This window comes from Salmo salar, unplaced genomic scaffold (genome assembly GCF_905237065.1).
Source record: "Salmo salar unplaced genomic scaffold, Ssal_v3.1, whole genome shotgun sequence".
In the NCBI taxonomy this organism is placed as follows: Eukaryota; Metazoa; Chordata; class Actinopteri; order Salmoniformes; family Salmonidae; genus Salmo; species Salmo salar.
The window spans coordinates 501,193-528,832 of NW_025550412.1; the positions used below are offsets into that span (position 1 = coordinate 501,193).

Genomic DNA, 27,640 nt, shown 5'->3' on the forward strand with positions numbered 1-27,640 from the left:
TTATAGCCATATTATACCCATCTACTAGTCCCCCAGCCAGTTATACCCATATTAGACCCATCTACTAGTCCCCCAGCCAGTTATACCCATATTAGACCCATCTACTAGTCCCCCAGCCAGTTATACCATCTACTAGTCCCCCAGCCAGTTATACCCATATTATACCCATCTACTAGTCCCCCAGCCAGTTATACCCATATTAGACCCATCTACTAGTCCCCCAGCCAGTTATACCCATATTAGACCCATCTACTAGTCCCCCAGCCAGTTATACCCATATTAGACCCATCTACTAGTCCCCCAGCCAGTTATACCCATATTAGACCCATCTACTAGTCCCCCAGCCAGTTATACCCATATTAGACCCATCTACTAGTCCCCCAGCCAGTTATACCCATATTAGACCCATCTACTAGTCCCCCAGCCAATTATACCCATCTACTAGTCCCCCAGCCAGTTATACCCATATTATACCCATCTACTAGTCCCCCAGCCAGTTATACCCATATTATATCCATCTACTAGTCCCCCAGCCAGTTATACCCATATTAGACCCATCTACTAGTCCCCCAGCCAGTTATACCCATCTACTAGTCCCCCAGCCAGTTATACCCATATTAGACCCATCTACTAGTCCCCCAGCCAGTTATACCCATCTATAGTCCCCGTTAGACCCATCTACTAGTCCCCCAGCCAGTTATACCCATCTACTAGTCCCCCAGCCAGTTATACCCATCTACTAGTCCCCCAGCCAGTTATACCCATATTATACCCATCTACTAGTCCCCCAGCCAGTTATACCCATCTACTAGTCCCCCAGCCAGTTATACCCATATTATACCCATCTACTAGTCCCCCAGCCAGTTATACCCATATTAGACCCATCTACTAGTCTCCCAGCCAGTTATACCCATATTATACCGATCTACTAGTCCCCCAGCCAGTTATACCCATATTATACCCATCTACTAGTCCCCCAGCCAGTTATACCCATCTACTAGTCCCCCAGCCAGTTATAGCCATATTATACCCATCTACTAGTCCCCCAGCCAGTTATACCCATATTAGACCCATCTACTAGTCCCCCAGCCAGTTATACCCATATTAGACCCATCTACTAGTCCCCCAGCCAGTTATACCATCTACTAGTCCCCCAGCCAGTTATACCCATATTATACCCATCTACTAGTCCCCCAGCCAGTTATACCCATATTAGACCCATCTACTAGTCCCCCAGCCAGTTATACCCATATTAGACCCCTCTACTAGTCCCCAGCCAGTAATACCCATATTAGACCCATCTACTAGTCCCCCAGCCAGTTATACCCATCTACTAGTCCCCCAGCCAGTTATACCCATCTACTAGTCCCCCAGCCAGTTATACCCATCTACTAGTCCCCCAGCCAGTTATACCCATATTAGACCCATCTACTAGTCTCCCAGCCAGTTATACCCATATTATACCCATCTACTAGTCCCCCAGCCAGTTATACCATCTACTAGTCCCCCAGCCAGTTATACCCATATTATACCCATCTACTAGTCCCCCAGCCAGTTATACCCATATTAGACCCATCTACTAGTCCCCCAGCCAGTTATACCCATATTAGACCCCTCTACTAGTCCCCAGCCAGTAATACCCATATTAGACCCATCTACTAGTCCCCCAGCCAGTTATACCCATCTACTAGTCCCCCAGCCAGTTATACCCATCTACTAGTCCCCCAGCCAGTTATACCCATATTAGACCCATCTACTAGTCTCCCAGCCAGTTATACCCATATTATACCCATCTACTAGTCTCCCAGCCAGTTATACCCATATTAGACCCATCTACTAGTCCCCCCAGCCAGTTATACCCATATTATACCCATCTACTAGTCCCCCAGCCAGTTATACCCATCTACTAGTCCCCCAGCCAGTTATACCCATATTAGACCCATCTACTAGTCCCCCAGCCAGTTATACCCATATTAGACCCATCTATTAGTCCCCCAGCCAGTTATACCCATATTAGACCCATCTACTAGTCCCCCAGCCAGTTATACCCATATTAGACCCATCTACTAGTCCCCCAGCCAGTTATACCCATATTAGACCCATCTACTAGTCCCCCAGCCAGTTATACCCATATTAGACCCATCTACTAGTCCCCCAGCCAGTTATACCCATATTAGACCCATCTACTAGTCCCCCAGCCAGTTATACCCATATTAGACCCATCTACTAGTCCCCCAGCCAGTTATACCCATATTAGACCCATCTACTAGTCCCCCAGCCAATTATACCCATCTACTAGTCCCCCAGCCAGTTATACCCATATTATACCCATCTACTAGTCCCCCAGCCAGTTATACCCATATTATACCCATCTACTAGTCCCCCAGCCAGTTATACCCATATTAGACCCATCTACTAGTCCCCCAGCCAGTTATACCCATCTACTAGTCCCCCAGCCAGTTATACCCATATTAGACCCATCTACTAGTCCCCCAGCCAGTTATACCCATCTACTAGTCCCCCAGCCAGTTATACCCATCTACTAGTCCCCCAGCCAGTTATACCCATCTACTAGTCCCCCAGCCAGTTATACCCATCTACTAGTCCCCCAGCCAGTTATACCCATATTATACCCATCTACTAGTCCCCCAGCCAGTTATACCCATCTACTAGTCCCCCAGCCAGTTATACCCATATTATACCCATCTACTAGTCCCCCAGCCAGTTATACCCATATTAGACCCATCTACTAGTCTCCCAGCCAGTTATACCCATATTATACCGATCTACTAGTCCCCCAGCCAGTTATACCCATATTAGACCCATCTACTAGTCTCCCAGCCAGTTATACCCATATTAGACCCATCTACTAGTCCCCCAGCCAGTTATACCCATATTATAATTATTCTACTGATTCAACAAGTCAAGTTATTCCAACTAGGATCTATGGCAGGTTTGGGGAACACTGACTTGTAAATCTGGTAACTATGGCAGGTTTGGGGAACACTGACTTGTAAATCTGGTAACTTGTGCGTATTTTGATCCCTCCTTTGATAAAGCTGATCATGTTTTCATCCTGTTGAAAGAAAGAGAGAGAGAGCAACAAGTCAGAATGAATTAGGACAAGAACACTGTATTAGGGTTAGGATATTTTACCTGTGTTAGATTAGGGTTAGGATATTTTACCTGTGTAGATTAGGGTTAGGATATTTTACCTGTGTAGATTTGGGTTAGGATATTTTACCTGTGTAGATTTGGGTTAGGATATTTTACCTGTGTAGATTTGGGTTAGGATATTTTACCTGTGTAGATTAGGGTTAGGATATTTTACCTGTGTAGATTAGGGTTAGGATATTTTACCTGTGTTAGATTAGGGTTAGGATATTTTACCTGTGTAGATTAGGGTTAGGATATTTTACCTGTGTTAGATTAGGGTTAGGATATTTCACCTGTGTAGATTAGGGTTAGGATATTTTACCTGTGGTAGATTAGGGTTAGGATATTTTACCTGTGGTAGATTAGGGTTAGGATATTTTACCTGTGGTAGATTAGAGTTAGGATATTTTACCTGCGGTAGATTAGGGTTAGGATATTTTACCTGTACGAAGGTGAGCGTGGCTTTCTGCAGTAGGCACTCAGCATAGCAGATCTCTGCATGCATCTCCTCTGGAACACATAAACGGATACGTTAAAGTGAAAACACACAAACACACGCATTCCATGTTGGTCATTCAGCAGACGCTCCTATCCAGAGAGACTTCCTGTTAGTGGCTGATCTAAATAAGGTTGGTGAGACAAACACATAGAAAGCCTTCCTCAAAACAACAGCTATCAGCCATATCAATGGTAAGTAGTGAGGAAAGTTCAGAGACAAAACTAGTCTGAGGTAGTCAGTTCAACACCAGTCTGAGGTAGTCAGTGTAGTCAGTTCAACACTAGTCTGAGGTAGTCAGTTCAACACTAGTCTGAGGTAGTCAGTTCAACACTGTGTCTGAGGTAGTCAGTTCAACACTGTGTCTGAGGTAGTCAGTTCAACACTGTGTCTGAGGTAGTCAGTTCAACACTGTGTCTGAGGTAGTCAGTTCAACACTGTGTCTGAGGTAGTCAGTTCAACACTGTGTCTGAGGTAGTCAGTTCAACACTGTGTCTGAGGTAGTCAGTTCAACACTGTGTCTGAGGTAGTCAGTTCAACACTGTGTCTGAGGTAGTCAGTTCAACACTGTGTCTGAGGTAGTCAGTTCAACACCAGTCTGAGGTGGTCAGTTCAACACCAGTCTGAGGTGGTCAGTTCAACACCAGTCTGAGGTGGTCAGTTCAACACCAGTCTGAGGTAGTCAGTTCAACACCAGTCTGAGGTGGTCAGTTCAACACTGTGTCTGAGGTAGTCAGTTCAACACTGTGTCTGAGGTAGTCAGTTCAACACTGTGTCTGAGGTAGTCAGTTCAACACCAGTCTGAGGTAGTCAGTTCAACACCAGTCTGAGGTAGTCAGTTCAACACTGTGTCTGAGGTAGTCAGTTCAACACCAGTCTGAGGTAGTCAGTTCAACACTAGTCTGAGGTAGTCAGTTCAACACCAGTCTGAGGTAGTCAGTTCAACACCAGTCTGAGGTAGTCAGTTCAACACCAGTCTGAGGTAGTCAGTTCAACACCAGTCTGAGGTAGTCAGTTCAACACCAGTCTGAGGTAGTCAGTTCAACACTGTGTCTGAGGTAGTCAGTTCAACAGAAACAACACTCACCTTCTCTGAGGTGGTCGTTAGACTGTTTGGTCACCAGACTGGAGATAGACTCCACCACAGAGTTTCTCTTCCTGAACCTACACACAGTAAAAGGAGTTACACGAGTGTGTGTGTGTGTGTGTGTGTGTGTGTGTGTGTGTGTGTGTGTGTGTGTGTGTGTGTGTGTGTACCTCTGGCAGGTTGTTAAGGCCTCTTTGATGACGGCCATGGCTGTCTGTATGTCTCTGTGTTCAAACGTCATGGCAGCCTGCATCACCAGAATAGAACTGTAGCCCAGAGCATGATACATACTGTCCTTCCACCTGGAATAAACACAGTCTGCATTACCAGAATAGAACTGTAGCCTAGAGCATGATACATACTGTCCTTCCACCTGGAATAAACACAGCCTGAGCTGACTACTGTCCTTCCACCTGGAATAAACACAGTCTGCATTACCAGAATAGAACTGTAGCCTAGAGCATGATACATACTGTCCTTCCACCTGGAATAAACACAGCCTGCATCACCAGAATAGAACTGTAGCCCAGAGCATGATACATACTGTCCTTCCACCTGGAATACAATCAAACGTAGTCTCCAAAGGGACAAGCATGACAAAAACAGAGTCCATACGAAAGAGTTAAACATCACAGTGGTCATGACAACAAACAGACACGTGTTAGTACCATGGTTTGAGGAGGTCCAGGGCCTCTGAGAATTTGTTGTTCAGGACAAGGTTCAGAGCCATAGAACACTCTTCTATGGAAGTCTTCAAATCCATCTTTCCAGCCCTGGGGGGGAGAGGGACAGACAGAGAGAGGGGTGGGGAGAGACAGAGAGAGGGGAGAGAGCGAGAGAGAGGTGGGGAGAGACAGAGAGATGGAAGAGAGCGAGAGGCGTGCAAGAAATGTTGGAGAGAAGGAGAGCGAGGGGAAAGAGGGGGGAGAGAGAGAGCGAAAGATACAGGAGAGACAGAGTGAGATGGAGTGAGGGGGGAGAGAGAAAGGGAGAGCAGGGGGTAGAGGGGGAGAGAGAGTGGGGAGAGAAAGAGAACAGAGAGAGAGAGAGGGTAGAGGGGGAGAGATCGAGAGAGGTACGAGAAAGGGGGGAGAGAGAGAAGGGGGAGAGAGATGGTGAGGGAGAGAGACAGCAATACAGGAGAGACAGAGAGAGCAAGAGGGAGTGAGACAGAGGGGAGAGAGAGAGAGCGAAAGAGAGAGACAGATACAAGATACAGAGCGAGAGAGGAGTAAGAAGAAAATATTAACCCAATACACACAGTTACAGGATGGAGCACTGCCATGTCACCAACCTCCTCCCTATAGGCTGTCTCGTCGTCGGTGATCAGGCCTACCACTGTTGTGTCGTCCGCAAACTTAATGATGGTGTTGGACTTGTGTTTGGCTACGCATTCGTGGGTGAACAGGGAGTACAGGAGGAGACTGATCACGCACCCCTGGGGGGCCCCAGTGTTAAGGATCAGCATGGCAGATGTGTTGTTGCCTACCCTCACCACCTGGGGGCAGTCTGACAAGAAGTCCAGGATCCTTAGCTTAGAGGGCACTATGGTGTTGAACACTGAGCTGTAGTCAATGAACAGCATTCTTACATAGGTTAGACGGCTACTGTTTAAAGGTCTTGCTCACATTGGCTACGGAGAGCGTGATCACACAGTTGTCCAGAACAGCTGGTGCTCTCATGCATGCTTCAGTGTTGCTTGCCTCGTAGCAAGCATAAAAAAGGCATTTAGCTCGTCTGGTAGGCTCGCATCACAGGGCAGCTCGCGGCTGGGTTTCCCTTTGTAGTCTGTAATAGTTTGCAAGCACTGCCACATCCTACAAGCGTCAGAGCTGGTGAAGTAGGATTCAATCTTGGTCCTGTATTGATGCTTTGCTTGTTTGATGGTTGGTCTGAGGGCATAACAGGATTTCTTATAAGCGTCTGGATTAGTGTCCCCGCTCCTTGAAAGGGGCAGCTCTAGCCTTTAGCTCGATGCGGTTGTTGCCTGCAATCCATGGCTTCTGGTTGGGATATGTACGTAAGGTCACTGTGGGGACGACGTTGTCGATGCACTTATTGATGAAGCCGGTGACTGAGGTGGTATACTCCTCAATGTCATCGGATGAATCCCAGAACATATTCCAGTCTGTGCTAGCGAAACAATCCTGTAGCTTAGCGTCCGCTTCAACTCTTATTGGTGAAGCCGGTGACTGAGGTGGTTTACTCCTCAATGCCACTGGGCTCCTGAGTGGTGCAGTGGTCTAAGGCACTGCATCTCACTGCAAGAGGCATCACTGCAGTCCCTGGATCGAATGATTGTGGAGTCCAATAGGCTGGCGCACAATTGGCCCAGCGTTGTCCGGGGTAGGCTGTCATTGTAAATAAGAATTCGTTCTTAACCGACTTGCCTAGTTAAATAAAGGTTAAATATATATACTTTTTTAAATAAAAATAAAAATAAAATCCTGGAACATATTCCAGTCTGTGTAAAACAGTCCTGTAGCTTGGCATCCGCGTCATCTGACCACTACCGTATTGAGCGAGTCACTGGTACTTCCTGCTTTCGTTTTTTTTGCTTGTAAGCAGGAATCAGGAGGATAGAATTATGGTCAGATTTGCCAAATGGAGGGCGAGGGAGAGCTTTGTACGTGTCTCTGTGTGTGGAGTAAAGGTGGTCTAGAGTGCAAACGGGTTGAAGTTTGCTTCTGGATGAGCATTTTCTTGTTTGCTTATGGCCTTATACAGCTCATCTAGTTTTTAATCGCTTAGTGCATCGGTATGTGGTGGTAATTAGACGGCTACTAATAATTTAGATGAGAACTCTCTTGGTAGATAGTATGGTCTACAGCTTATCATGAGGTACTCTACCTCAGGCGAGCAATACCTCGAGACTTCTTTAATATTAGACATCGCGCACCAGCTGTTAAGAGACACACACATCACCGCCCCTCGTCTTACCAGACGCAGCTGCCCTGTCCTGCCGATCCCCGGAAAACCCAGCCAACTCTATATTATCCGTGTCGGCGTTCAGCCACGACTCGGTGAAACATAAGATATTACTGTTTTTTAATGTCGGATAGTCTTAATCGTAGATCATCCATTTTGTTTTCCAGTGATTGCATGTTGGCTAATGATACGGATGATAGTGGAGGTTTACTCACACGCCAACGAATTCTCCCAAGGCACCACGACCCCCCCCCTTTTCTCCGTATTTTCTTCACGCAAATGACGGGGATTTGGGCCTGGTTTTTGCGTCGAACTCATTCAAGAAAATAAATCTTGTTCCAGTTCGAGGTGAGTAATCGCTGATTTGATATTCAGAAGCTCTTTTCGGTCATAAGAAAGTAGCAGCAACATTATATACAAAACAAACAAAATAGCCTGTAAAACAGAGGAGGTCAGAATAGAGAGGATGTAGTCTGTCTTCATGTTCTAGTACCCATAATACATCATGTTTTATCTACTGTCTACAGAGGAGGTCAGAATAGAGAGGATGTAGTCTGTCTTCATGTTCTAGTACCCATAATACATCATGTTTTATCTACTGTCTACAGAGGTCAGAATAGAGAGGATGTACAGCCCCCCCCCATGCCATTAGTCCACTTTTGATACATTCCCACAAAATGTATATTCATACTGTAGAGATTCTTCACGTAGAAGGAGTCTAAACACATAGGAGAGGCATCTCTCTCACTCTCTCCCTCCCTCCCTCCCCTTCCCCCTCTCTCCCTCTCTCAAGCCGTCCTAGCTTAGCAGATCCCCCCCCCCATCTCAGAGGACGAATAGTTAAAAATTACAGAGAGAACCGGGGAGAGAGGGGGGAAAAAAAGAGTGAGATGAGACAGAAAGAGAGGGGGTGGAGTTGGGAAGAGAGAGCGAGCAAGTAGAAAGAGAGAGGGAGAGACGGGGGGGGCAGTAAAAACTAGAAAGGGCGAGGATGGAAAAAGAGAGGGAGTATATTGCGGCATCTGTGATGGATGATGACTGTCTACAGCTAATCAACACACACACACACACACACACACACACACACCTTCCTGCCTAATATGCATCCAAAAGAAAGAGAAGGGAGGAAACAGAACAACATATAGAAAAGGGAGAGGAGAGTGAAACAGCTGGAGGTGAATGGAAAAACACGACATGACCAAAAGTATGTGGACACCTGCTATTATCTAACATTAGGTAGAAACACGACATGATCAAAAGTATGTGGACACCTGCTATTATCTAACATTAGGTAGAAACACGACATGATCAAAAAGTATGTGGACACCTGCTATTATCTAACATTAGGTAGAAACACGACATGATCAAAAGTATATGGACACCTGCTATTATCTAACATTAGGTAGAAACACGACATGATCAAAAGTATGTGGACACCTGCTATTATCTAACATTAGGTAGAAACACGACATGATCAAAAGTATATGGACACCTGCTCGTCGAACATCTCATTCCAAAATCATGGGTATTAACATGGGCTTGTCCCCCCCCCCCCCTTGCTGCTATAACAGCCTCCACTCTTCTGGGAAGGTTTTCCACTAGATGTTGGAACATTGCTGCAGGGGATTTGCTTCCATTCAGCCACAAGAGCATTAGTGAGGTCGGACTCTGATGTTGGGCGATTAGGCCTGGCTCACCGTCGGCGTTCCATTTCATCCTAAAGGTGTTCGATTGGTTGAAGTCAGGGCTCTGTGCAGACCAATCAAGTTCTTCCACACCGATCTCAACAAACCGTTTCTGTATGGACCTCGCTTTGTGCACAGGGGCATTGTCATACTGAAACAGGAAAGAGCCTTCCCCAAACTGTTGCCACAAACCTGGATGCACAGAATCGTCTAGAATGTCATTGTATGCTGTAGCGTTAAGATTTCCCTTCACTGGAACTACGGGACCTGAACCATGAAAAACAGCCCCAGACCATTATTCCTCCTCCACCAAACTTTACAGTTGGCACTATGCATTCGAGCAGGTAGCGTTCTCCTGGCATCCGCAGAACCCAGCGCCCATCACTCCAGAGAATGCGTTTCCACTGCTCCAGAGTCCAATAGCGGCGAGTTTTACACCACTCCAGCCGACGCTTGGCATTGCGCATGGTGATCTTAGGCTTGTGTGCGGCTGCTCGGCCGTGGAAACCCATTTCATGAAGCTCCCAACGAACAGTTGTTGTGCTGACGTTGCTTCCAGAGGCAGTTTGGAACTCGGTAGTGAGCGTTGCAACTGAGAACAGATGCGTTTTTACGTACTTCAGCACTCGGCGGTCCCGTTCTGTGAGATTGTGTGGCCTACCACTTCGTGGTAACAGCACTTACAGTTGACCGGGGGCAGCTCTAGCAGAGCAGACTGACTTGTTGGAACGGTGTCATCCTATGACGGTGCCACGTTGAAAGTCACTGAGCTCTTCAGTAAGGCCATTCTACTGCTAGTGAAGGAGATAAGTGTTTCCAGTTTCAGAGATTTTTGTAGTTCGTTCCAGTCATTGGCAGCAGAGAACTGGAAGGAGAGACGACCAAAGGAGGAATTGGCTTTAGGGGTGACCAGAGAGATATACCTGCTGGAGCGCGTGCTACAGGTGGGTGCTGCTATGGTGACCAGTGAGCGGAGATAAGGGGGGGACTTTACCTAGCAGGGTCTTGTAGATGACCTGGAGCCAATGTGTTTGGTGACGATTATGAAGCGAAGGCCAGCCAACGAGAGCATACAGGTCGCAGTGGTGGGTAGTATATGGGGCTTTGGTGACAAAACGGATGGCACTGTGACAGACTGCATCCAGCTTGTTGAGTAGGATATTGGAAGCTATTTTGTAAATGACATCGCCGAAGTCGAGGATTGGTAGGATGGTCAGTTTTACGAGGGTATGTTTGGCAGCATGAGTGAAGGATGCTTTGTTGCTTTGCTACGGGTTAAACATCTTTGAGATGTAAAGTAGGCTTGGGCGGTATCCATATTGTCATACGAGGATGTTCGGGATTACCGGCCCTGAACACAAGGGCTGCTATTTTCTAACCCTTACAGGCTCTGTTATGCGAGGGCTAGCAATGTCAACAAGTATATGTACAATCCCATAAAGAATGCTAACAAGCGCATTGTGAACATTTTATACAGTCTCTGACCTAAACTAATTTCAGGACAGACACCCCAGCTCATAAAGTTTTACGAGTAACTCAAAAATGCTACTCACAGTTTGCTACAAAGTAAATATTATTATATATATAATATATTGGACAGCAAGGCTTTTGATCCAGGAGGGGATTCTCTGCTGTTACCAAGCGAAGATCGATTTAGCAAGAAGCTAACCACTCCGCTAGATAGCTAACTAGCTACTAAATTAGCAAACCAAATGGACAACTGAATTTAGCACGTTTAGCACGTTTTAGCTCATTAACATAATAGTTAGCATAGCTATAGCTATATGCTATCTATAGATAGCTAGCACAAGCTGACTGCAAGTATTTACTTAAAAAGTAACAACAAATATTCAGATGTATAATTATTATTATTATTATTATTTTTTAAATAGTTTCAATATTGACAGTATTGAAAAAACATCCTGTGGGTATTACCACGGTAACGGTTGTCGTCGGATTTAGACCAAAATGCAGCGGGGAAATGTGCGCTCATTTTCTTTATTATAAACGGAAAAGAAGGAGAACCAAAACAAACATAAAGAAAACACAAAGACTAATCACAGGCTGGTAAGGCACAAGGCTATACACAGCATAATCTCCAACCAAGCACTCAACAAACACATACCTATATATAGGACTCTCAATCAGAGGCAACTAGAAAACACCTGCCTCCAATTGAGAGTCCAACCCCAATAAACTAGACATAGAAATACAAAAGACTACAAAAGACTAGACAGAACATAGAAATACACTAACATAGAACAGTGCCCAAAACCCCCCCCGGAATACATAAATCAAATACCCTACTAAACAAACCACCACCCCGAACCACATAAAACAAATACCCTCTGCCACGTCCTGACCAAACTACAATAACAAATAACCCCTATTACTGGTCAGGACATGACAACCACGGTATACGGTATACTGCTCAAGCCTAAGGTAAAGTCCCCTGTTTAGGGGACCTGAGTGGTTCTGGTAGTAGCTCCAACCAACATCTTCTCTTGCGTTGAGCGACAGCCCTGATTGTCACGGATACAGTAGTATATCTCTTCCACTTGTGTGAAATCTGACACCACGTGAAGCTAGGGGAATCCCTCCTTCAATTTAATTCGCTCTTCTGACTGTCCATCAACTCCTGGCTGAACCGTACGACACAGCCACTGACAGAGCACATGCCTGTCATCGTTACGTCGTAGCGCAGCAAGAGAGAGTTGTTTCATCACTATAGCACATTCAGAGATTGATTTTAAAGTCGACTATCAAAAGTAATCTAAAATAATTAATAGATTTTTTTTTTTAAACAAAAAAAAAAACACTTTCTGTTTGTCAAAGACGGACAAGATTAATATGAGATGAAAGGCGAGTTCCTAATGAGTCCAGGAAGCCAAGCTAGAGCTCTGTGTGACGTCCACAGCGACGGGGGCCGACATTTTGATCAAGAGACCTTTAGAAAATAGGCACGTTTTCTCTAACACTAAACATAACAAATATGTATTTTACAGTTATAAGGAAGGTGAAATCTTTAGTCATTTTATAAATTTGATTATACTATATTTAGAAAACATGTCATTTCAAGCCTTATTCATACAATTTTGTTTCACAGGAAATGTATAAAAAAAAATCATATTTTAATAATATTTTCATATTGTAATCATATTTTAATCATTTAAAAAATATATATATATATATATATACACACTGAGTGTACAAAACATTAAGAACACCTTCCTACTATTGTCACGACTTCCACCGAAGTCGGTCCCTCTCCTTGTTCGGGCGGCGTTCGACGTCACCGGCCTTCTAGCCATCGCCGCTCCACCTTTCATTTTCCATTTGTTTTGTCTTGTTTTCCCGCACACCTGGTTCACATTCCCTCATCAGACTAAAATGTATATTACCCTCTGTTCCCCCCCATGTCTGTGTGTGGAATTGTTCTTTGTGTAGGGTGTTACGCTACAGGCTGGCTTGCGCTAGGTTTGTTTCAAACCTAGGTTTGTTTGTTTTTGTTTAATCCGGTTCATGTTACCGTGGTTGTGCTTTGTGCTGCCTCGCCTGTGCCTTTTGGCCAGGGTGTATATTAAAGTTCTCCTGTTATCACTCTCTGCTCTCCTGCGCCTGACTTCCCGGCAACCAGTCACTCACCCCGTTACAACTATTGAGTTGCGCGTGCGAAAAACCCAGCAGCGTTTCAGTTCTTGACACGAACCGGTGCACCCGGCACCTACTACCATACCCCATTTAAAAGGCACTTAAATATTGTGTCTTGCCCATTCACCCTCTGAATGGCACACGTACACAATCCATGTCTCAGTTGTCTCAATCCTTCTTTAACCCCGTCTCCTCCCCTTCATGTACACTGATTGAAGTGGATTTAACAGGTGACATCAATAAGGGATCATAGCTTTCACCTTTCACCTGGATTCACCTGGTCAGTCTATGTCATGGAAAGAGCAGGTGTTCTTAATGTTTTGTACACTCAGTGTATGTTTGCTGTTGCACTTTTAAATACAATTATAAAAGGTTGTTTTGAATGTCTTGTCCACTCTCTAGTGATGTGTTCTACATCATCAAAGATGACAATTAACAACGATAGGACAGTCATTTGCTCCTAAATTCGGTCTGGTGCTCCTAAATTCTGTCTGGTGCTCCTAAATTCTGTCTGGTGCTCCTAAATTCTGTCTGGTGCTCCTAAATTCTGTCTGGTGCTCCTAAATTCTATCTGGTGCTCCTAACTTTTTGAAGTTAGGAAAAGCGTTCATTTAGAGCCCTGAACACTAAAATAGAGCTTCTGGTGTGATCACAGTAAAATAGAGCTTCTGGTGTGATCACAGTAAAATAGAGCTTCTGGTGTGATCACAGTAAAATAGAGCTTCTGGTGTGATCACAGTAAAACTTGTCGATATGAAAGCATAGATTATCAAAGACATCGTTTCTAATTGAGTTACAACTGAAGTGTCAGTTCAAAACAGAGACGAGTGATTGAAGCGAGCGCCCGGGAGCTGGCTCAGCTCAAGCAGCCTGCGCAACTGAAAGATGTTATCGACCAATGAGAGGATTGCATTAAATATTCTGCTAAGCAATGCATGCTTCTGATTGGACAAAAACAGATGAAAAGGAGTTTCATGTCAAATTAAAATGTCCATTAGTCTCACAACTTAAATAAAACGTAATTCGTGTTTTTTTTTTTCAGGGCGTCTCGTTAACGTCATTCGCTGTTTCAGGGCGTCTCGTTAACGTCATTAGCTGTTTTTTTAGGGCGTCTCGTTAACGTCATTAGCTGTTTTTTTAGGGCGTCTCGTTAACGTCATTCGCTGTTTTTTCAGGGCGTCTCGTTAACGTCATTCGCTGTTTCAGGGCGTCTCGTTAACGTCATTCGCTGTTTCAGGGCGTCTCGTTAACGTCATTCGCTGTTTTTTTAGGGTGTCTCATCTCGTTAACGTCATTAGTTTCCGTCAGGAACAAGAGGTTGGTGACTAAATGAACAGTGGTGTGTGTGTGGAACTTCAAGCCCTCTAAAATACTTACACGGGTATCCGGTCGTAGGCATCTTCAAAACAATCCTGCAAAACACAAAAACAGACAAGTTACATTACACCCACAGAAACACAGACAGTATGGTGCCAGCTGGAGCAGTGATAGCAGACAGTATGGTGCCAGCTAGAGCAGTGATAGCAGACAGTATGGTGCCAGCTGGAGCAGTGATAGCAGACAGTATGGTGCCAGCTGGAACAGTGAGAGCAGACAGTATGGTGCCAGCTGGAACAGTGAGAGCAGACAGTATGGTGCCAGCTGGAGCAGTGATAGCAGACAGTATGGTGCCAGCTGGAGCAGTGATAGCAGACAGTATGGTGCCAGCTGGAGCAGTGATAGCAGACAGTATGGTGCCAGCTGGAGCAGTGACAGCAGACAGTATGGTGCCAGCTGGAGCAGTGACAGCAGACAGTATGGTGCCAGCAGGAGCAGTGACAGCAGACAGTATGGTGCCAGCTGGAGCAGTGATAGCAGACAGTATGGTGCCAGCTGGAGCAGTGACAGCAGACAGTATGGTGCCAGCTGGAGCAGTGATAGCAGACAGTATGGTGCCAGCAGGAGCAGTGACAGCAGACAGTATGGTGCCAGCTGGAGCAGTGATAGCAGACAGTATGGTGCCAGCTGGAGCAGTGACAGCAGACAGTATGGTGCCAGCTGGAGCAGTGATAGCAGACAGTATGGTGCCAGCTGGAACAGTGAGAGCAGACAGTATGGTGCCAGCTGGAACAGTGAGAGCAGACAGTATGGTGCCAGCTGGAGCAGTGATAGCAGACAGTATGGTGCCAGCTGGAGCAGTGACAGCAGACAGTATGGTGCCAGCTGGAGCAGTGATAGCAGACAGTATGGTGCCAGCTAGAGCAGTGACAGCAGACAGTATGGTGCCAGCTGGAACAGTGATAGCAGACAGTATGGTGCCAGCTGGAGCAGTGACAGCAGACAGTATGGTGCCAGCTAGAGCAGTGACAGCATGTGATACAGGTGCAGAACCTGCTTCATGACTGGAACACACACAGAGACAGAGAGACTAGAAAGAGAGATGTTTTTACAAAAAGATAGCTTCAGAGTTAGATAAACTTGGATTTTTCCACAAGGAGATATACAGGATACTACCCTCCACAACATAACCTTCACTCTAAATCAAAACTCCAAACCTACAACCTGATTTTGGACAAAACTACCCAGAAGGATTCAAAGATTCTTATTTCCAAGATTTACAGCAAATGGTCTGGCAAACAAACAACAGAAACCTGAAGCACCATCCAACCTGGAACTGAATGAGTCATGTTTAATCTGAAGTCCATCCTGGAACTGAGTGAGTAATGTTTAGTCTGAAGCTACTATTATTAAAGCCAAGAAGAAAATACATTACAATAATATATTTTACTTTATAAGGACTGAATGCTAAGTTAAGGCTACCAAGCTAGCCAGGACAGAACAGACTTCAATTAGCACTGAGGTTTGAAGTGAGACGTGTCAAAGCCCTCGAGGGCAACAATGGCAGGAGAGTTTCACAGCCTCCCCCACCCAAATGCAGAAGCCTTTGAAGCTCCCTCCCTCTGTTCAGAGGTCGTTATAAAACAGTACCCCGTGGATGTAAAAAAATGAGAAGGAACGAAAAGAGTACAAAAAGTAGGCTGCTTATTGAAAATCAAGAGACACTTTTTGCTGACTATTATTTTTTTTTAAATGGGAGCATAAGCAACTTTATTTTCCACCCAGACCATCCTCTGGCATGGCACAGTGCTATATTAACACACTACCACTCTGTTAGGAGGTGGGGGTGTTAGCGATGGGTGGAAACTCAGGATGTTAGACAACGAGGACTCTGAGTCAGCCAATGTCAACCTGTTCAAGTCTGGAACAGTAATGGTACAGGGCAACGCCAAACAGTTTCAGCTGGACGTTCACCTAATCAAAGTGGGAGCACAGCAGGAGAAACTCTCTTTGTGAAGACTCCCTCACCCCGATCGTGTCAGACCAGACCTCTTAATTAAACAACCCCACAGACGAGCATCCCCAAACGGAAAGTCAACCTCCCAGCACAGAGTACTACTCCCTCACTTTTTTTATTTTTATTTATTTCACCTTTATTTAACCAGGTAGGCAAGTTGAGAACAAGTTCTCATTTACAATTGCGACCTGGCCAAGATAAAGCAAAGCAGTTCGACAACATACAAAAACACAGAGTTACACATGGAGTAAAACAACATACAATCAATGATACAGTAGAAAAAAAATAAGACTATATACAATGTGAGCAAATGATGTGAGATAAGGGAGGTAAAGGCAAAAAAGGCCATGGTGGCAAAGTAAATAAAGTATAGCAAGTAAAACACTGGAATGGTAGATTTGTTATTTGAAGAAAGTTCAAAGTTAAAATATAAATAATATGGCGCAAAGGAGCAAAATAAATAAAGTAAATAAATACAGTAGGTAGGTGGTAGTAGTTTGGGCTAAATTATAGATGGGCTATGTACAGGTGCAGTGATCTGGGAGCTGCTCTGATAGCTGGTGCTTAAAGCTAGTGAGGGAGATAAGTGTTTCCAGTTTCAGAGATTTTTGTAGTTCGTTCCAGTCATTGGCAGCAGAGAACTGGAAGGAGAGACGACCAAAGGAGGAGTTGGCTTTAGGGGTGACCAGAGAGATATACCTGCTGGAGCGCGTGCTACAGGTGGGTGCTGCTATGGTGACCAGTGAGCGGAGATAAGGGGGGACTTTACCTAGCAAGGTCTTGTAAATGACCTGGAGCCAATGTGTTTGGCGACGATTATGAAGCGAAGGCCAGCCAACGAGAGCGTACAGGTCGCAGTGGTGGGTAGTATATGGGGCTTTGGTGACAAAACGGATGGCACTGTGATAGACTGCATCCAGCTTGTTGAGTAGGGTATTGGAGGCTATTTTGTAAATGACATCGCTGAAGTCGAGGATTGGTAGGATGGTCAGTTTTACGAGGGTAAGTTTGGCAGCATGAGTGAAGGATGCTTTGTTGCGAAATAGGAAGCCAATTCTAGATTTAACTTTGGATTGGAGATGATTGATGTGAGTCTGGAAGGAGAGTTTACAGTCTAACCAGACACCTAGGTATTTGTAGTTGTCCACAAATTCTAAGTCAGAACCGTCCAGAGAAGTGATGCTGGACAGGCGGGCAGGTGCAGGCAGCGATCGGTTGAAGAGCATGCATTTAGTTTTACTTGTATTTAGGAGCAGTTGGAGACCACGGAAGGAGAGTTGTATGGCATTGAAGCTCGTCTGGAGGGTTGTTAACACGGTCTCCAAAGAAGGGCCAGAAGTATACAGAATGGTGTCGTCTGCGTAGAGGTGGATCAGAGATTCACCAGCAGCAAGAGCGACATCATTGAAGTATACAGAGAAAATAGTTGGCCCAAGAATTGAACCCTGTGGTACCCCCATAGAGACTACCAGAGGTCCGGACAGCAGGCCCTCCGATTTGAGACACTGAACTCAATCAGAGAAGTAGTTGGTGAACCAGGCGACGCAATCGTTTGAGAAACCAAGGCTACTGAGTCTGCCGAAGAGGATGTGGTGATTAACAGAGTCAAAAGCTTTGGCCAGGTCAATGAATACGGCAGCACAGCATTGTTTCTTATCGATGACGGTTACGATGTCGTTTAGGACCTTGAGCGTGGCTGAGGTGCACCCATGACCAGCTCTGAAATCAGATTGCATAGCGGAGAGGGTGCGGTGGGATTCGAAAAGGTCGGTAATCTGTTTGTTGACTTGGCTTTCGATGACCTTAGAAAGGCAGGGTAGGATGGATATAGGTCTGTAGCAATTTGGGTCAAGAGTGTCACCTCCTTTGAAGAGGGGGATGACAGCAGCTGCTTTCCAATCTATGGGAATCTCAGACGACACAAAAGAGAGGTTGAACAGGCTAGTAATAGGGGTTGCAATAATTTCGGCAGATCATTTTAGAAAGAAGATTTTGCAGCTCTTTCAGAACATCAGCTGAATGGATTTGGGAGAAGGAGAAATGGGGGAGGCTTGGGCGAGTAGCTAGGTGGAAAGCATGGCCAGCCGTAGAAAAATGCTTATTGAAATTCTCAATTATAGTGGGCTTATCGGTGGTGACAGAGTTTCCTATCCTCAGTGCAGTGGGCAGTTGGGAGGAGGTGTTCTTATTCTCCATGGACTTTACAATGTCCCAGAACTTTTTAGAGTTTGAGTTGCAAGAAGCAAATTTCTGTTTGAAAAAGCTAGCCTTGGCGTTTCTAACTGCCTGTGTGTATTGGTTTCTAACTTCCCTGAAAAGTTGCATATCGCGGGGGCAGTTCGATGCTAATGCAGAACGCCACAGGACATTTTTGTGTTGGTTAAGGGCAGTCAGGTCTGGGGAGAACCAAGGGCTATATCAGTTCCTGGTTCTACATTTCTTGAATGGGGCATGCTTATTTAAGATGGTGAGGAAGGCATTTAAAAAAAATAACCAGGCATCCTCTACTGACGGGATGAGGTCAATATCCTTCCAGGATACCAGGGCCAGGTCGATTAGAAAGGCTTGCTCGTTGAAATGTTTCAGGGAGCGTTTGACAGTGATGAGTGGAGGTCGTTTGACCGCTGACCCATTACGGGTGCAGGCAATGAGGCAGTGATCGCTGAGATCTTGGTTGAAAACAGCAGAGGTGTATTTAGAGGGCACGTTGGTTAGGATGATATCTATGAGGGTGCCAGTGTTTGCGGCTTTGGGGTGGTACCTGGTGGGTTCATTAATAATTTGTGTGAGATTGAGGGCAGAGGGTCTATAGCAGGCAGCAACGGTGAGAGACTTGTTTTTAGAGAGGTGGATTTTTAAAAGTAGAAGTTCAAATTGTTTGGGTACAGACCTGGATAGCAGGACAGAACTCTGCAGGCTCTCTCTGCAGTAGATTGCAACACCGCCCCCTTTGGTCGTTCTATCTTGTCTGAAAACGTTGTAGTTAGGGATGAAGATTTCAGAGTTTTTGGTGGACTTCCTAAGCCAAGATTCAGACACAGCTAGGACATCCGGGTTGGCAGAGTGTGCTAAAGCAGTGAATAAAACAAACTTAGGGAGGAGGCTTCTAATGTTAACATGCATGAAACCAAGGCTTTTAGGGTTACAGAAGTCATCAAAAGAGAACGCCTGGGGAGTAGGAATGGAGCCAGGCACTGCAGGGCCTGGATTCACCTCTACATCCCCAGAGGAGCAGAGAAGTATGAGGATAAGGGTACGGCTAAAAGCTATAAGAATTGGTCGTCTGTGACGTCCGGAATAGAGAGAAAAAGGAGCAGGTTTCTGGGGGCGATAAAATAGCTTCAAGGTATAATGTACAGACAAAGGTATGGTAGGATGTGAGTACAGAGGAGGTAAACCTAGGCATTTAGTGATGAGAGAGATATTGTCTCAAGAAACAGCATTGAAACCAGGTGATGTCATCGCATGTGTGGGTGGAGGAACTGAGAGGTTGGATAAGGTATAATGAGCAGGGCTAGAGGCTCTACAGTGAAATAAGCCAATAAACACTAACCAGAACAGCAATGGACATTGCATATTGACATTGAGGAGAGGCATGCTTAGCCGAGTGATCAAAGGGTCCAGTGAGATTCAGACAGCTAGCCGGGCCATAGGTAGCAAGCTGGTAGAAGATGGAGGGAGGTCTGTTTTTAGCCACCTCGTGCGTTTCCGTCTGTGGATTAGTGGGGTTCCGTGTGGAAGGGGGGACCAGTCCAATTGGCAAAATAGTTAGTTATAGCTAAAGCCCAAGAAAAGTGTGAAGAATAAATTCACCCAGCTGGAGGTAAGACAGGTGGAGCTGGAACAGCAGGTGATTACACTCCAGTCAGCACAGACCCAGACAACAGTCCAGCACAACAACACCCCCTTAACCAGACCCAGACAACAGTCCAGCACAACAACACCCCCTTAACCAGACCCAGACAACAGTCCAGCACAACAACACCCCCTTACCCAGACCCAGACAACAGTCCAGCACAACAACACCCCCTTAACCAGACCCAGACAACAGTCCAGCACAACAACACCCCCTCAACCAGACCCAGACAACAGTCCAGCACAACAACACCCCCTTACCCAGACGCAGACAACAGTCCAGCACAACAACACCCCCTTAACCAGACCCAGACAACAGTCCAGCACAACAACACCCCCTTAACCAGACCCAGACAACAGTCCAGCACAACAACACCCCCTTACCCAGACAACAGTCCAGCACAACAACACCCCCTTAACCAGACCCAGACAACAGTCCAGCACAACAACACTCCCTTAACCAGACCCAGACAACAGTCCAGCACAACAACACCCCCCTTAACCAGACCCAGACAACAGTCCAGCACAACAACACCCCCTTAACCAGACCCAGACAACAGTCCAGCACAACAACACCCTTAACCAGACCCAGACAACAGTCCAGCACAACAACACTCCCTTAACCAGACCCAGACAACAGTCCAGCACAACAACACCCCCTTAACCAGACCCAGACAACAGTCCAGCACAACAACACCCCCTTAACCAGACCCAGACAACAGTCCAGCACAACAACACCCCCTTAACCAGACCCAGACAACAGTCCAGCACAACAACACCCCCTTAACCAGACCCAGACAACAGTCCAGCACAACAACACCCCCTTAACCAGACAACAGTCCAGCACAACAACACCCCCTTAACCAGACCCAGACAACAGTCCAGCACAACAACACTCCCTTAACCAGACCCAGACAACAGTCCAGCACAACAACACCCCCTTACCCAGACAACAGTCCAGCACAACAACACTCCCTTAACCAGACCCAGACAACAGTCCAGCACAACAACACCCCCTTAACCAGACCCAGACAACAGTCCAGCACAACAACACCCCCTTAACCAGACAACAGTCCAGCACAACAACACCCCCTTACCCAGACCCAGACAACAGTCCAGCACAACAACACCCCTTACCCAGACCCAGACAACAGTCCATCACAACAACACCCCCTTACCCAGACCCAGACAACAGTCCAGCACAACAACACCCCCTTAACCAGACCCAGACAACAGTCCAGCACAACAACACCCCTTAACCAGACCCAGACAACAGTCCAGCACAACAACACCCTTAACCAGACCCAGACAACAGTCCAGCACAACAACACTCCCTTAACCAGACCCAGACAACAGTCCAGCACAACAACACCCCCTTAACCAGACCCAGACAACAGTCCAGCACAACAACACCCCCTTAACCAGACCCAGACAACAGTCCAGCACAACAACACCCCCTTAACCAGACCCAGACAACAGTCCAGCACAACAACACCCCCTTAACCAGACCCAGACAACAGTCCAGCACAACAACACCCCCTTAACCAGACCCAGACAACAGTCCAGCACAACAACACCCCCTTAACCAGACAACAGTCCAGCACAACAACACCCCCTTAACCAGACCCAGACAACAGTCCAGCACAACAACACTCCCTTAACCAGACCCAGACAACAGTCCAGCACAACAACACCCCCTTACCCAGACAACAGTCCAGCACAACAACACTCCCTTAACCAGACCCAGACAACAGTCCAGCACAACAACACCCCCTTAACCAGACCCAGACAACAGTCCAGCACAACAACACTCCCTTAACCAGACCCAGACAACAGTCCAGCACAACAACACCCCCTTAACCAGACCCAGACAACAGTCCAGCACAACAACACCCCCTTAACCAGACAACAGTCCAGCACAACAACACCCCCTTACCCAGACCCAGACAACAGTCCAGCACAACAACACACCCTTACCCAGACCCAGACAACAGTCCATCACAACAACACCCCCTTAACCAGACCTGGAGAGCTGGAGGTGGAGAGAGAGACATGTCTGCACTCTGGACTGTAGTGAGACAACTACAACAGGAGAAAGAGCAGGACAAGAACAGAGAGCACTAGAGGAGAGGGTCAGACTGCTGGAGGAGAGGATCAGACTGCTGGAGGAGAGGATCAGACTGCTGGAGGAGAGGGTGAGGGGGATGAAGGAGAGGGTGAGGGGGATGGAGGAGAGGGTGAGGGGGATGGAGGGAGAGGGTGAGGGGGGATGGAGGAGAGGGTGAAGGGGGATGGAGGAGAGGGTGAGGGGGGATGGAGGGAGAGGGTGAGGGGGATGGAGGGAGAGGGTGAGGGGGATGGAGGAGAGGGTGAAGGGGGATGGAGGAGAGGGTGAGGGGGGATGGAGGAGAGGGTGAGGGGGATGGAGGGAGAGGGTGAGGGGGATGGAGGAGAGGGTGAAGGGGGATGGAGGAGAGGGTGAGGGGGATGAAGGAGAGGGTGAGGGGGATGGAGGAGAGGGTGAGGGGGATGGAGGGAGAGGGTGAGGGGGATGGAGGAGAGGGTGAAGGGGGATGGAGGAGAGGGTGAGGGGGATGGAGGGAGAGGGTGAGGGGGATGGAGGGAGAGGGTGAGGGGATGGAGGAGAGGGTGAAGGGGGATGGAGGAGAGGGTGAGGGGGGATGGAGGAGAGGGTGAGGGGGATGGAGGGAGAGGGTGAAGGGGGATGGAGGAGAGGGTGAAGGGGGATGGAGAAGAGGGTGAAGGGGGATGGAGAAGAGGGTGAGGGGGATGGAGGAGAGGATCAGACTGCTGGAGGAGAGGGTGAGGGGGGATGGAGGGAGAGGGTGAAGGGGATGAAGGAGAGGGTGAGGGGGATGGAGGAGAGGGTGAGGGGGATGGAGGAGAGGGTGAAGGGGGATGGAGGAGAGGGTGAGGGGGATGGAGGAGAGGATCAGACTGCTGGAGGAGAGGGTGAGGGGGATGAAGGAGAGGGTGAGGGGGATGGAGGAGAGGATCAGACTGCTGGAGGAGAGGGTGAGGGGGATGGAGGGAGAGGGTGAGGGGGGATGGAGGAGAGGGTGAAGGGGGGATGGAGGGAGAGGGTGAGGGGGATGAAGGAGAGGGTGAGGGGGATGGAGGGAGAGGGTGAAGGGGGATGGAGGAGAGGGTGAAGGGGGATGGAGGAGAGGGTGAGGGGGATGGAGGAGAGGGTGAAGGGGGGATGGAGGGAGAGGGTGAGGGGGATGGAGGAGAGGGTGAAGGGGGATGGAGGAGAGGGTGAGGGGGATGAAGGAGAGGGTGAGGGGGATGAAGGAGAGGGTGAGGGGGATGGAGGAGAGGGTGAAGGGGGATGGAGGGAGAGGGTGAGGGGGATGAAGGAGAGGGTGAGGGGGATGGAGGAGAGGGTGAAGGGGGATGGAGGAGAGGGTGAAGGGGGGATGGAGAAGAGGGTGAGGGGGATGGAGGAGAGGATCAGACTGCTGGAGGAGAGGGTGAGGGGGATGGAGGAGAGGGTGAGGGGGATGGAGGAGAGGATCAGACTGCTGGAGGAGAGGGTGAGGGGGATGGAGGAGAGGGTGAGGGGGATGGAGGAGAGGATCAGACTGCTGGAGGAGAGGATCAGACTGCTGGAGGAGAGGGTGAAGGGGGATGGAGGAGAGGGTGAAGGGGGATGGAGGAGAGGGTGAGGGGGATGGAGGAGAGGGTGAAGGGGGATGGAGGAGAGGGTGAGGGGGATGAAGGAGAGGGTGAGGGGGATGGAGGAGAGGGTGAGGGGGATGGAGGGAGAGGGTGAGGGGGGATGGAGGAGAGGGTGAGGGGGGATGGAGGGAGAGGGTGAAGGGGATGAAGGAGAGGGTGAAGGGGGATGGAGAAGAGGGTGAGGGGGATGAAGGAGAGGGTGAAGGGGGATGGAGGAGAGGATCAGACTGCTGGAGGAGAGGATCAGACTGCTGGAGGAGAGGGTGAGGGGGATGGAGGGAGAGGGTGAAGGGGGATGAAGGAGAGGGTGAGGGGGGATGGAGGAGAGGGTGAAGGGGGATGGAGGAGAGGGTGAGGGGGATGGAGGAGAGGATCAGACTGCTGGAGGAGAGGATCAGACTGCTGGAGGAGAGGGTGAGGGGGATGAAGGAGAGGGTGAGGGGGATGGAGGGAGAGGGTGAGGGGGATGGAGGAGAGGGTGAGGGGGATGGAGGGAGAGGGTGAGGGGGGATGGAGGAGAGGATCAGACTGCTGGAGGAGAGGGTGAGGGGGGATGGAGGAGAGGGTGAGGGGGATGGAGGAGAGGGTGAGGGGGATGGAGGAGAGGGTGAAGGGGGATGGAGGAGAGGGTGAGGGGGATGGAGGGAGAGGGTGAGGGGGGATGGAGGAGAGGGTGAGGGGGATGGAGGAGAGGGTGAGGGGGATGGAGGAGAGGGTGAAGGGGGATGGAGGAGAGGGTGAGGGGGATGGAGGGAGAGGGTGAGGGGGATGGAGGGAGAGGGTGAAGGGGGATGGAGGAGAGGGTGAGGGGGATGGAGGAGAGGATCAGACTGCTGGAGGAGAGGGTGAGGGGGATGAAGGAGAGGGTGAAGGGGGATGGAGGAGAGGATCAGACTGCTGGAGGAGAGGGTGAGGGGGATGGAGGAGAGGATCAGACTGCTGAAGGAGAGGGTGAGGGGGATGGCGTGTGACAAAGAACAACCCACTAGGGAGGTGGCCACCACCACAGAGAAGCCAGCAGAACAGCCCACCTCAGCTCCCGACATAAGTCTGGACACCACAGCAGAACAGTCCACACCAGACCCTGACCATAGAGGACCACCCCACCCAGACCATAGGGGACCATAGAGGACCACCCCACCCAGACCATAGGGGACCATAGAGGACCACCCCACCCAGACCATAGGGGACCATAGAGGACCACCCACCCAGACCATAGAGGACCATAGAGGACCACCCCACCCAGACCATAGGGGACCATAGAGGACCACCCCACCCAGACCATAGGGGACCATAGAGGACCACCCCACCCAGACCATAGAGGACCACCCCACCCAGACCATAGAGGACCACCCCACCCAGACCATAGGGGACCATAGAGGACCACCCACCCAGACCATAGGGGACCATAGAGGACCACCCCACCCAGACCATAGGGGACCATAGAGGACCACCCCACCCAGACCATAGGGGACCATAGAGGACCACCCACCCAGACCATAGAGGACCATAGAGGACCACCCCACCCAGACCATAGGGGACCATAGAGGACCACCCCACCCAGACCATAGAGGACCACCCCACCCAGACCATAGGGGACCATAGAGGACCACCCACCCAGACCATAGAGGACCATAGAGGACCACCCCACCCAGACCATAGGGGACCATAGAGGACCACCCACCCAGACCATAGAGGACCATAGAGGACCACCCCACCCAGACCATAGGGGACCATAGAGGACCACCCCACCCAGACCATAGAGGACCATAGAGGACCACCCCACCCAGACCATAGGGGACCATAGAGGACCACCCCACCCAGACCATAGAGGACCACCCCACCCAGACCATAGAGGACCACCCCACCCAGACCATAGGGGACCATAGAGGACCACCCCACCCAGACCATAGAGGACCATAGAGGACCACCCCACCCAGACCATAGAGGACCACCCCACCCAGACCATAGAGGACCACCCCACCCAGACCATAGGGGACCATAGAGGACCACCCACCCAGACCATAGGGGACCATAGAGGACCACCCACCCAGACCATAGAGGACCATAGAGGACCACCCCACCCAGACCATAGGGGACCATAGAGGACCACCCACCCAGACCATAGAGGACCACCCCACCCAGACCATAGAGGACCATAGAGGACCACCCACCCAGACCATAGGGGACCATAGAGGACCACCCCACCCAGACCATAGGGGACCATAGAGGACCACCCACCCAGACCATAGGGGACCATAGAGGACCACCCCACCCAGACCATAGGGGACCATAGAGGACCACCCACCCAGACCATAGGGGACCATAGAGGACCACCCACCCAGACCATAGGGGACCATAGAGGACCACCCACCCAGACCATAGGGGACCATAGAGGACCACCCACCCAGACCATAGAGGACCATAGAGGACCACCCCACCCAGACCATAGAGGACCACCCACCCAGACCATAGGGGACCATAGAGGACCACCCACCCAGACCATAGGGGACCATAGAGGACCACCCCACCCAGACCATAGAGTCAATCATTAAAGACGACCAGAACCCACTGGATTCTCCAATTACATTGAATGAACAACAGGACAAAATATAAAACCCTCCAACCCAAAAAGGCCTGTGGTGTTGAGAGAGAACACAGTGGCAGAATACCTGACCACTGTGACTGACCCAAACTTACATTTAACTTAAGGAAATCTTTGACTATGTACAGACTCAGTGATCATAGCCTTGCTATTGAGAAAGGCCGCCGTAGGCAGACCTGGCTCTCAAGAGAAGACAGGCTATGTGCAACACTGCCCACAAAATGAGGTGGAAACTATGGAAATACCACTAACTTCCTGCCAAATGTATGACCATTTAAGAGACATATATTTCCCTCAGATTACACAGATCCACAAAGAATTCCGAAACAAATCCAATGTTGATAAACTCCCATATCTACTGGGTGAAATACCACAGTGTGACGTCACAGCAGCAAGATGTGTGACCTGTTGCCACAAGAAAAGGTCAACCAGTGAAGAACAAACACCATTGTAAATACAACCCATATTTATGCTTATTTATTTTCCCTTTTGTACTTTAACTATTTGCACATCATTACTTATATCCCTTTATGTAACTAGGCAAGTCGTTGTGTAGATGTACAACACTGTACACAAACATAATGACATTTGAAATGTCTTTATTCTTTTGGAACTTTCGTGAGTGTGATGTTTACTGTAAACGTTTTGTTTATAGTCCATTTCAGTTGCTTTGGCAATGTAAACATATGTTTCCCATGGCAATAAAGACCTTTAACAGTAAACATTACACACACACAAGTGTGTGTGTGTGTGTGTGTGTGTGTGTGTGTGTGTGTGTATCTCTCAATTTCACTTTAATATCTTCATTGTTTTGTTTCTTCACTTGGCAGTGTAAACCTGTTCCCATGCCAATAAAGCCCTTTGGCATTCTCTCTCACACACAGTTGGTTCACCTAAGACAGCTTCCCTACTCTCTCCTATCCAGTCCCCAACCCCTGTCCTGCTCTGAGAGGTTGCAAGCTAATAATAGCATGATAGTCACTTACATAAAATCGTGACAACAGCCCACACACACACACACACAGAGAGCACTCGGTCCCCCGTCCCCGTCCCCCGTCCCCGAGGCAATGTTTTACTGTCTAGAGCAGATCGATGGTTTCTACACAACGACATCACCCAGGCCTGTTAAAACAGACAGCTT

General features: G+C 48.4%; 1 protein-coding gene across 2 annotated transcripts in view; it reads right to left on the reverse strand.

Annotated features, from left to right (window-relative positions):
* Nucleotides 1–27,640, reverse strand: part of ttc39b (tetratricopeptide repeat domain 39B) — a 67,942-nt gene that overhangs the window by 33,177 nt on the left and 7,125 nt on the right. For both annotated transcript variants that reach the window (XM_045713752.1, XM_045713753.1), the window contains exons 2-7: nt 14,381–14,415; nt 5,408–5,512; nt 4,910–5,041; nt 4,740–4,816; nt 3,599–3,666; nt 3,012–3,076 (exon numbers count right to left, since the gene is read on the reverse strand). In XM_045713752.1, coding sequence (XP_045569708.1) covers nt 3,012–3,076; nt 3,599–3,666; nt 4,740–4,816; nt 4,910–5,041; nt 5,408–5,512; nt 14,381–14,415 — 482 coding nt within the window. The remainder of the gene's footprint in view (nt 1–3,011; nt 3,077–3,598; nt 3,667–4,739; nt 4,817–4,909; nt 5,042–5,407; nt 5,513–14,380; nt 14,416–27,640) is intronic.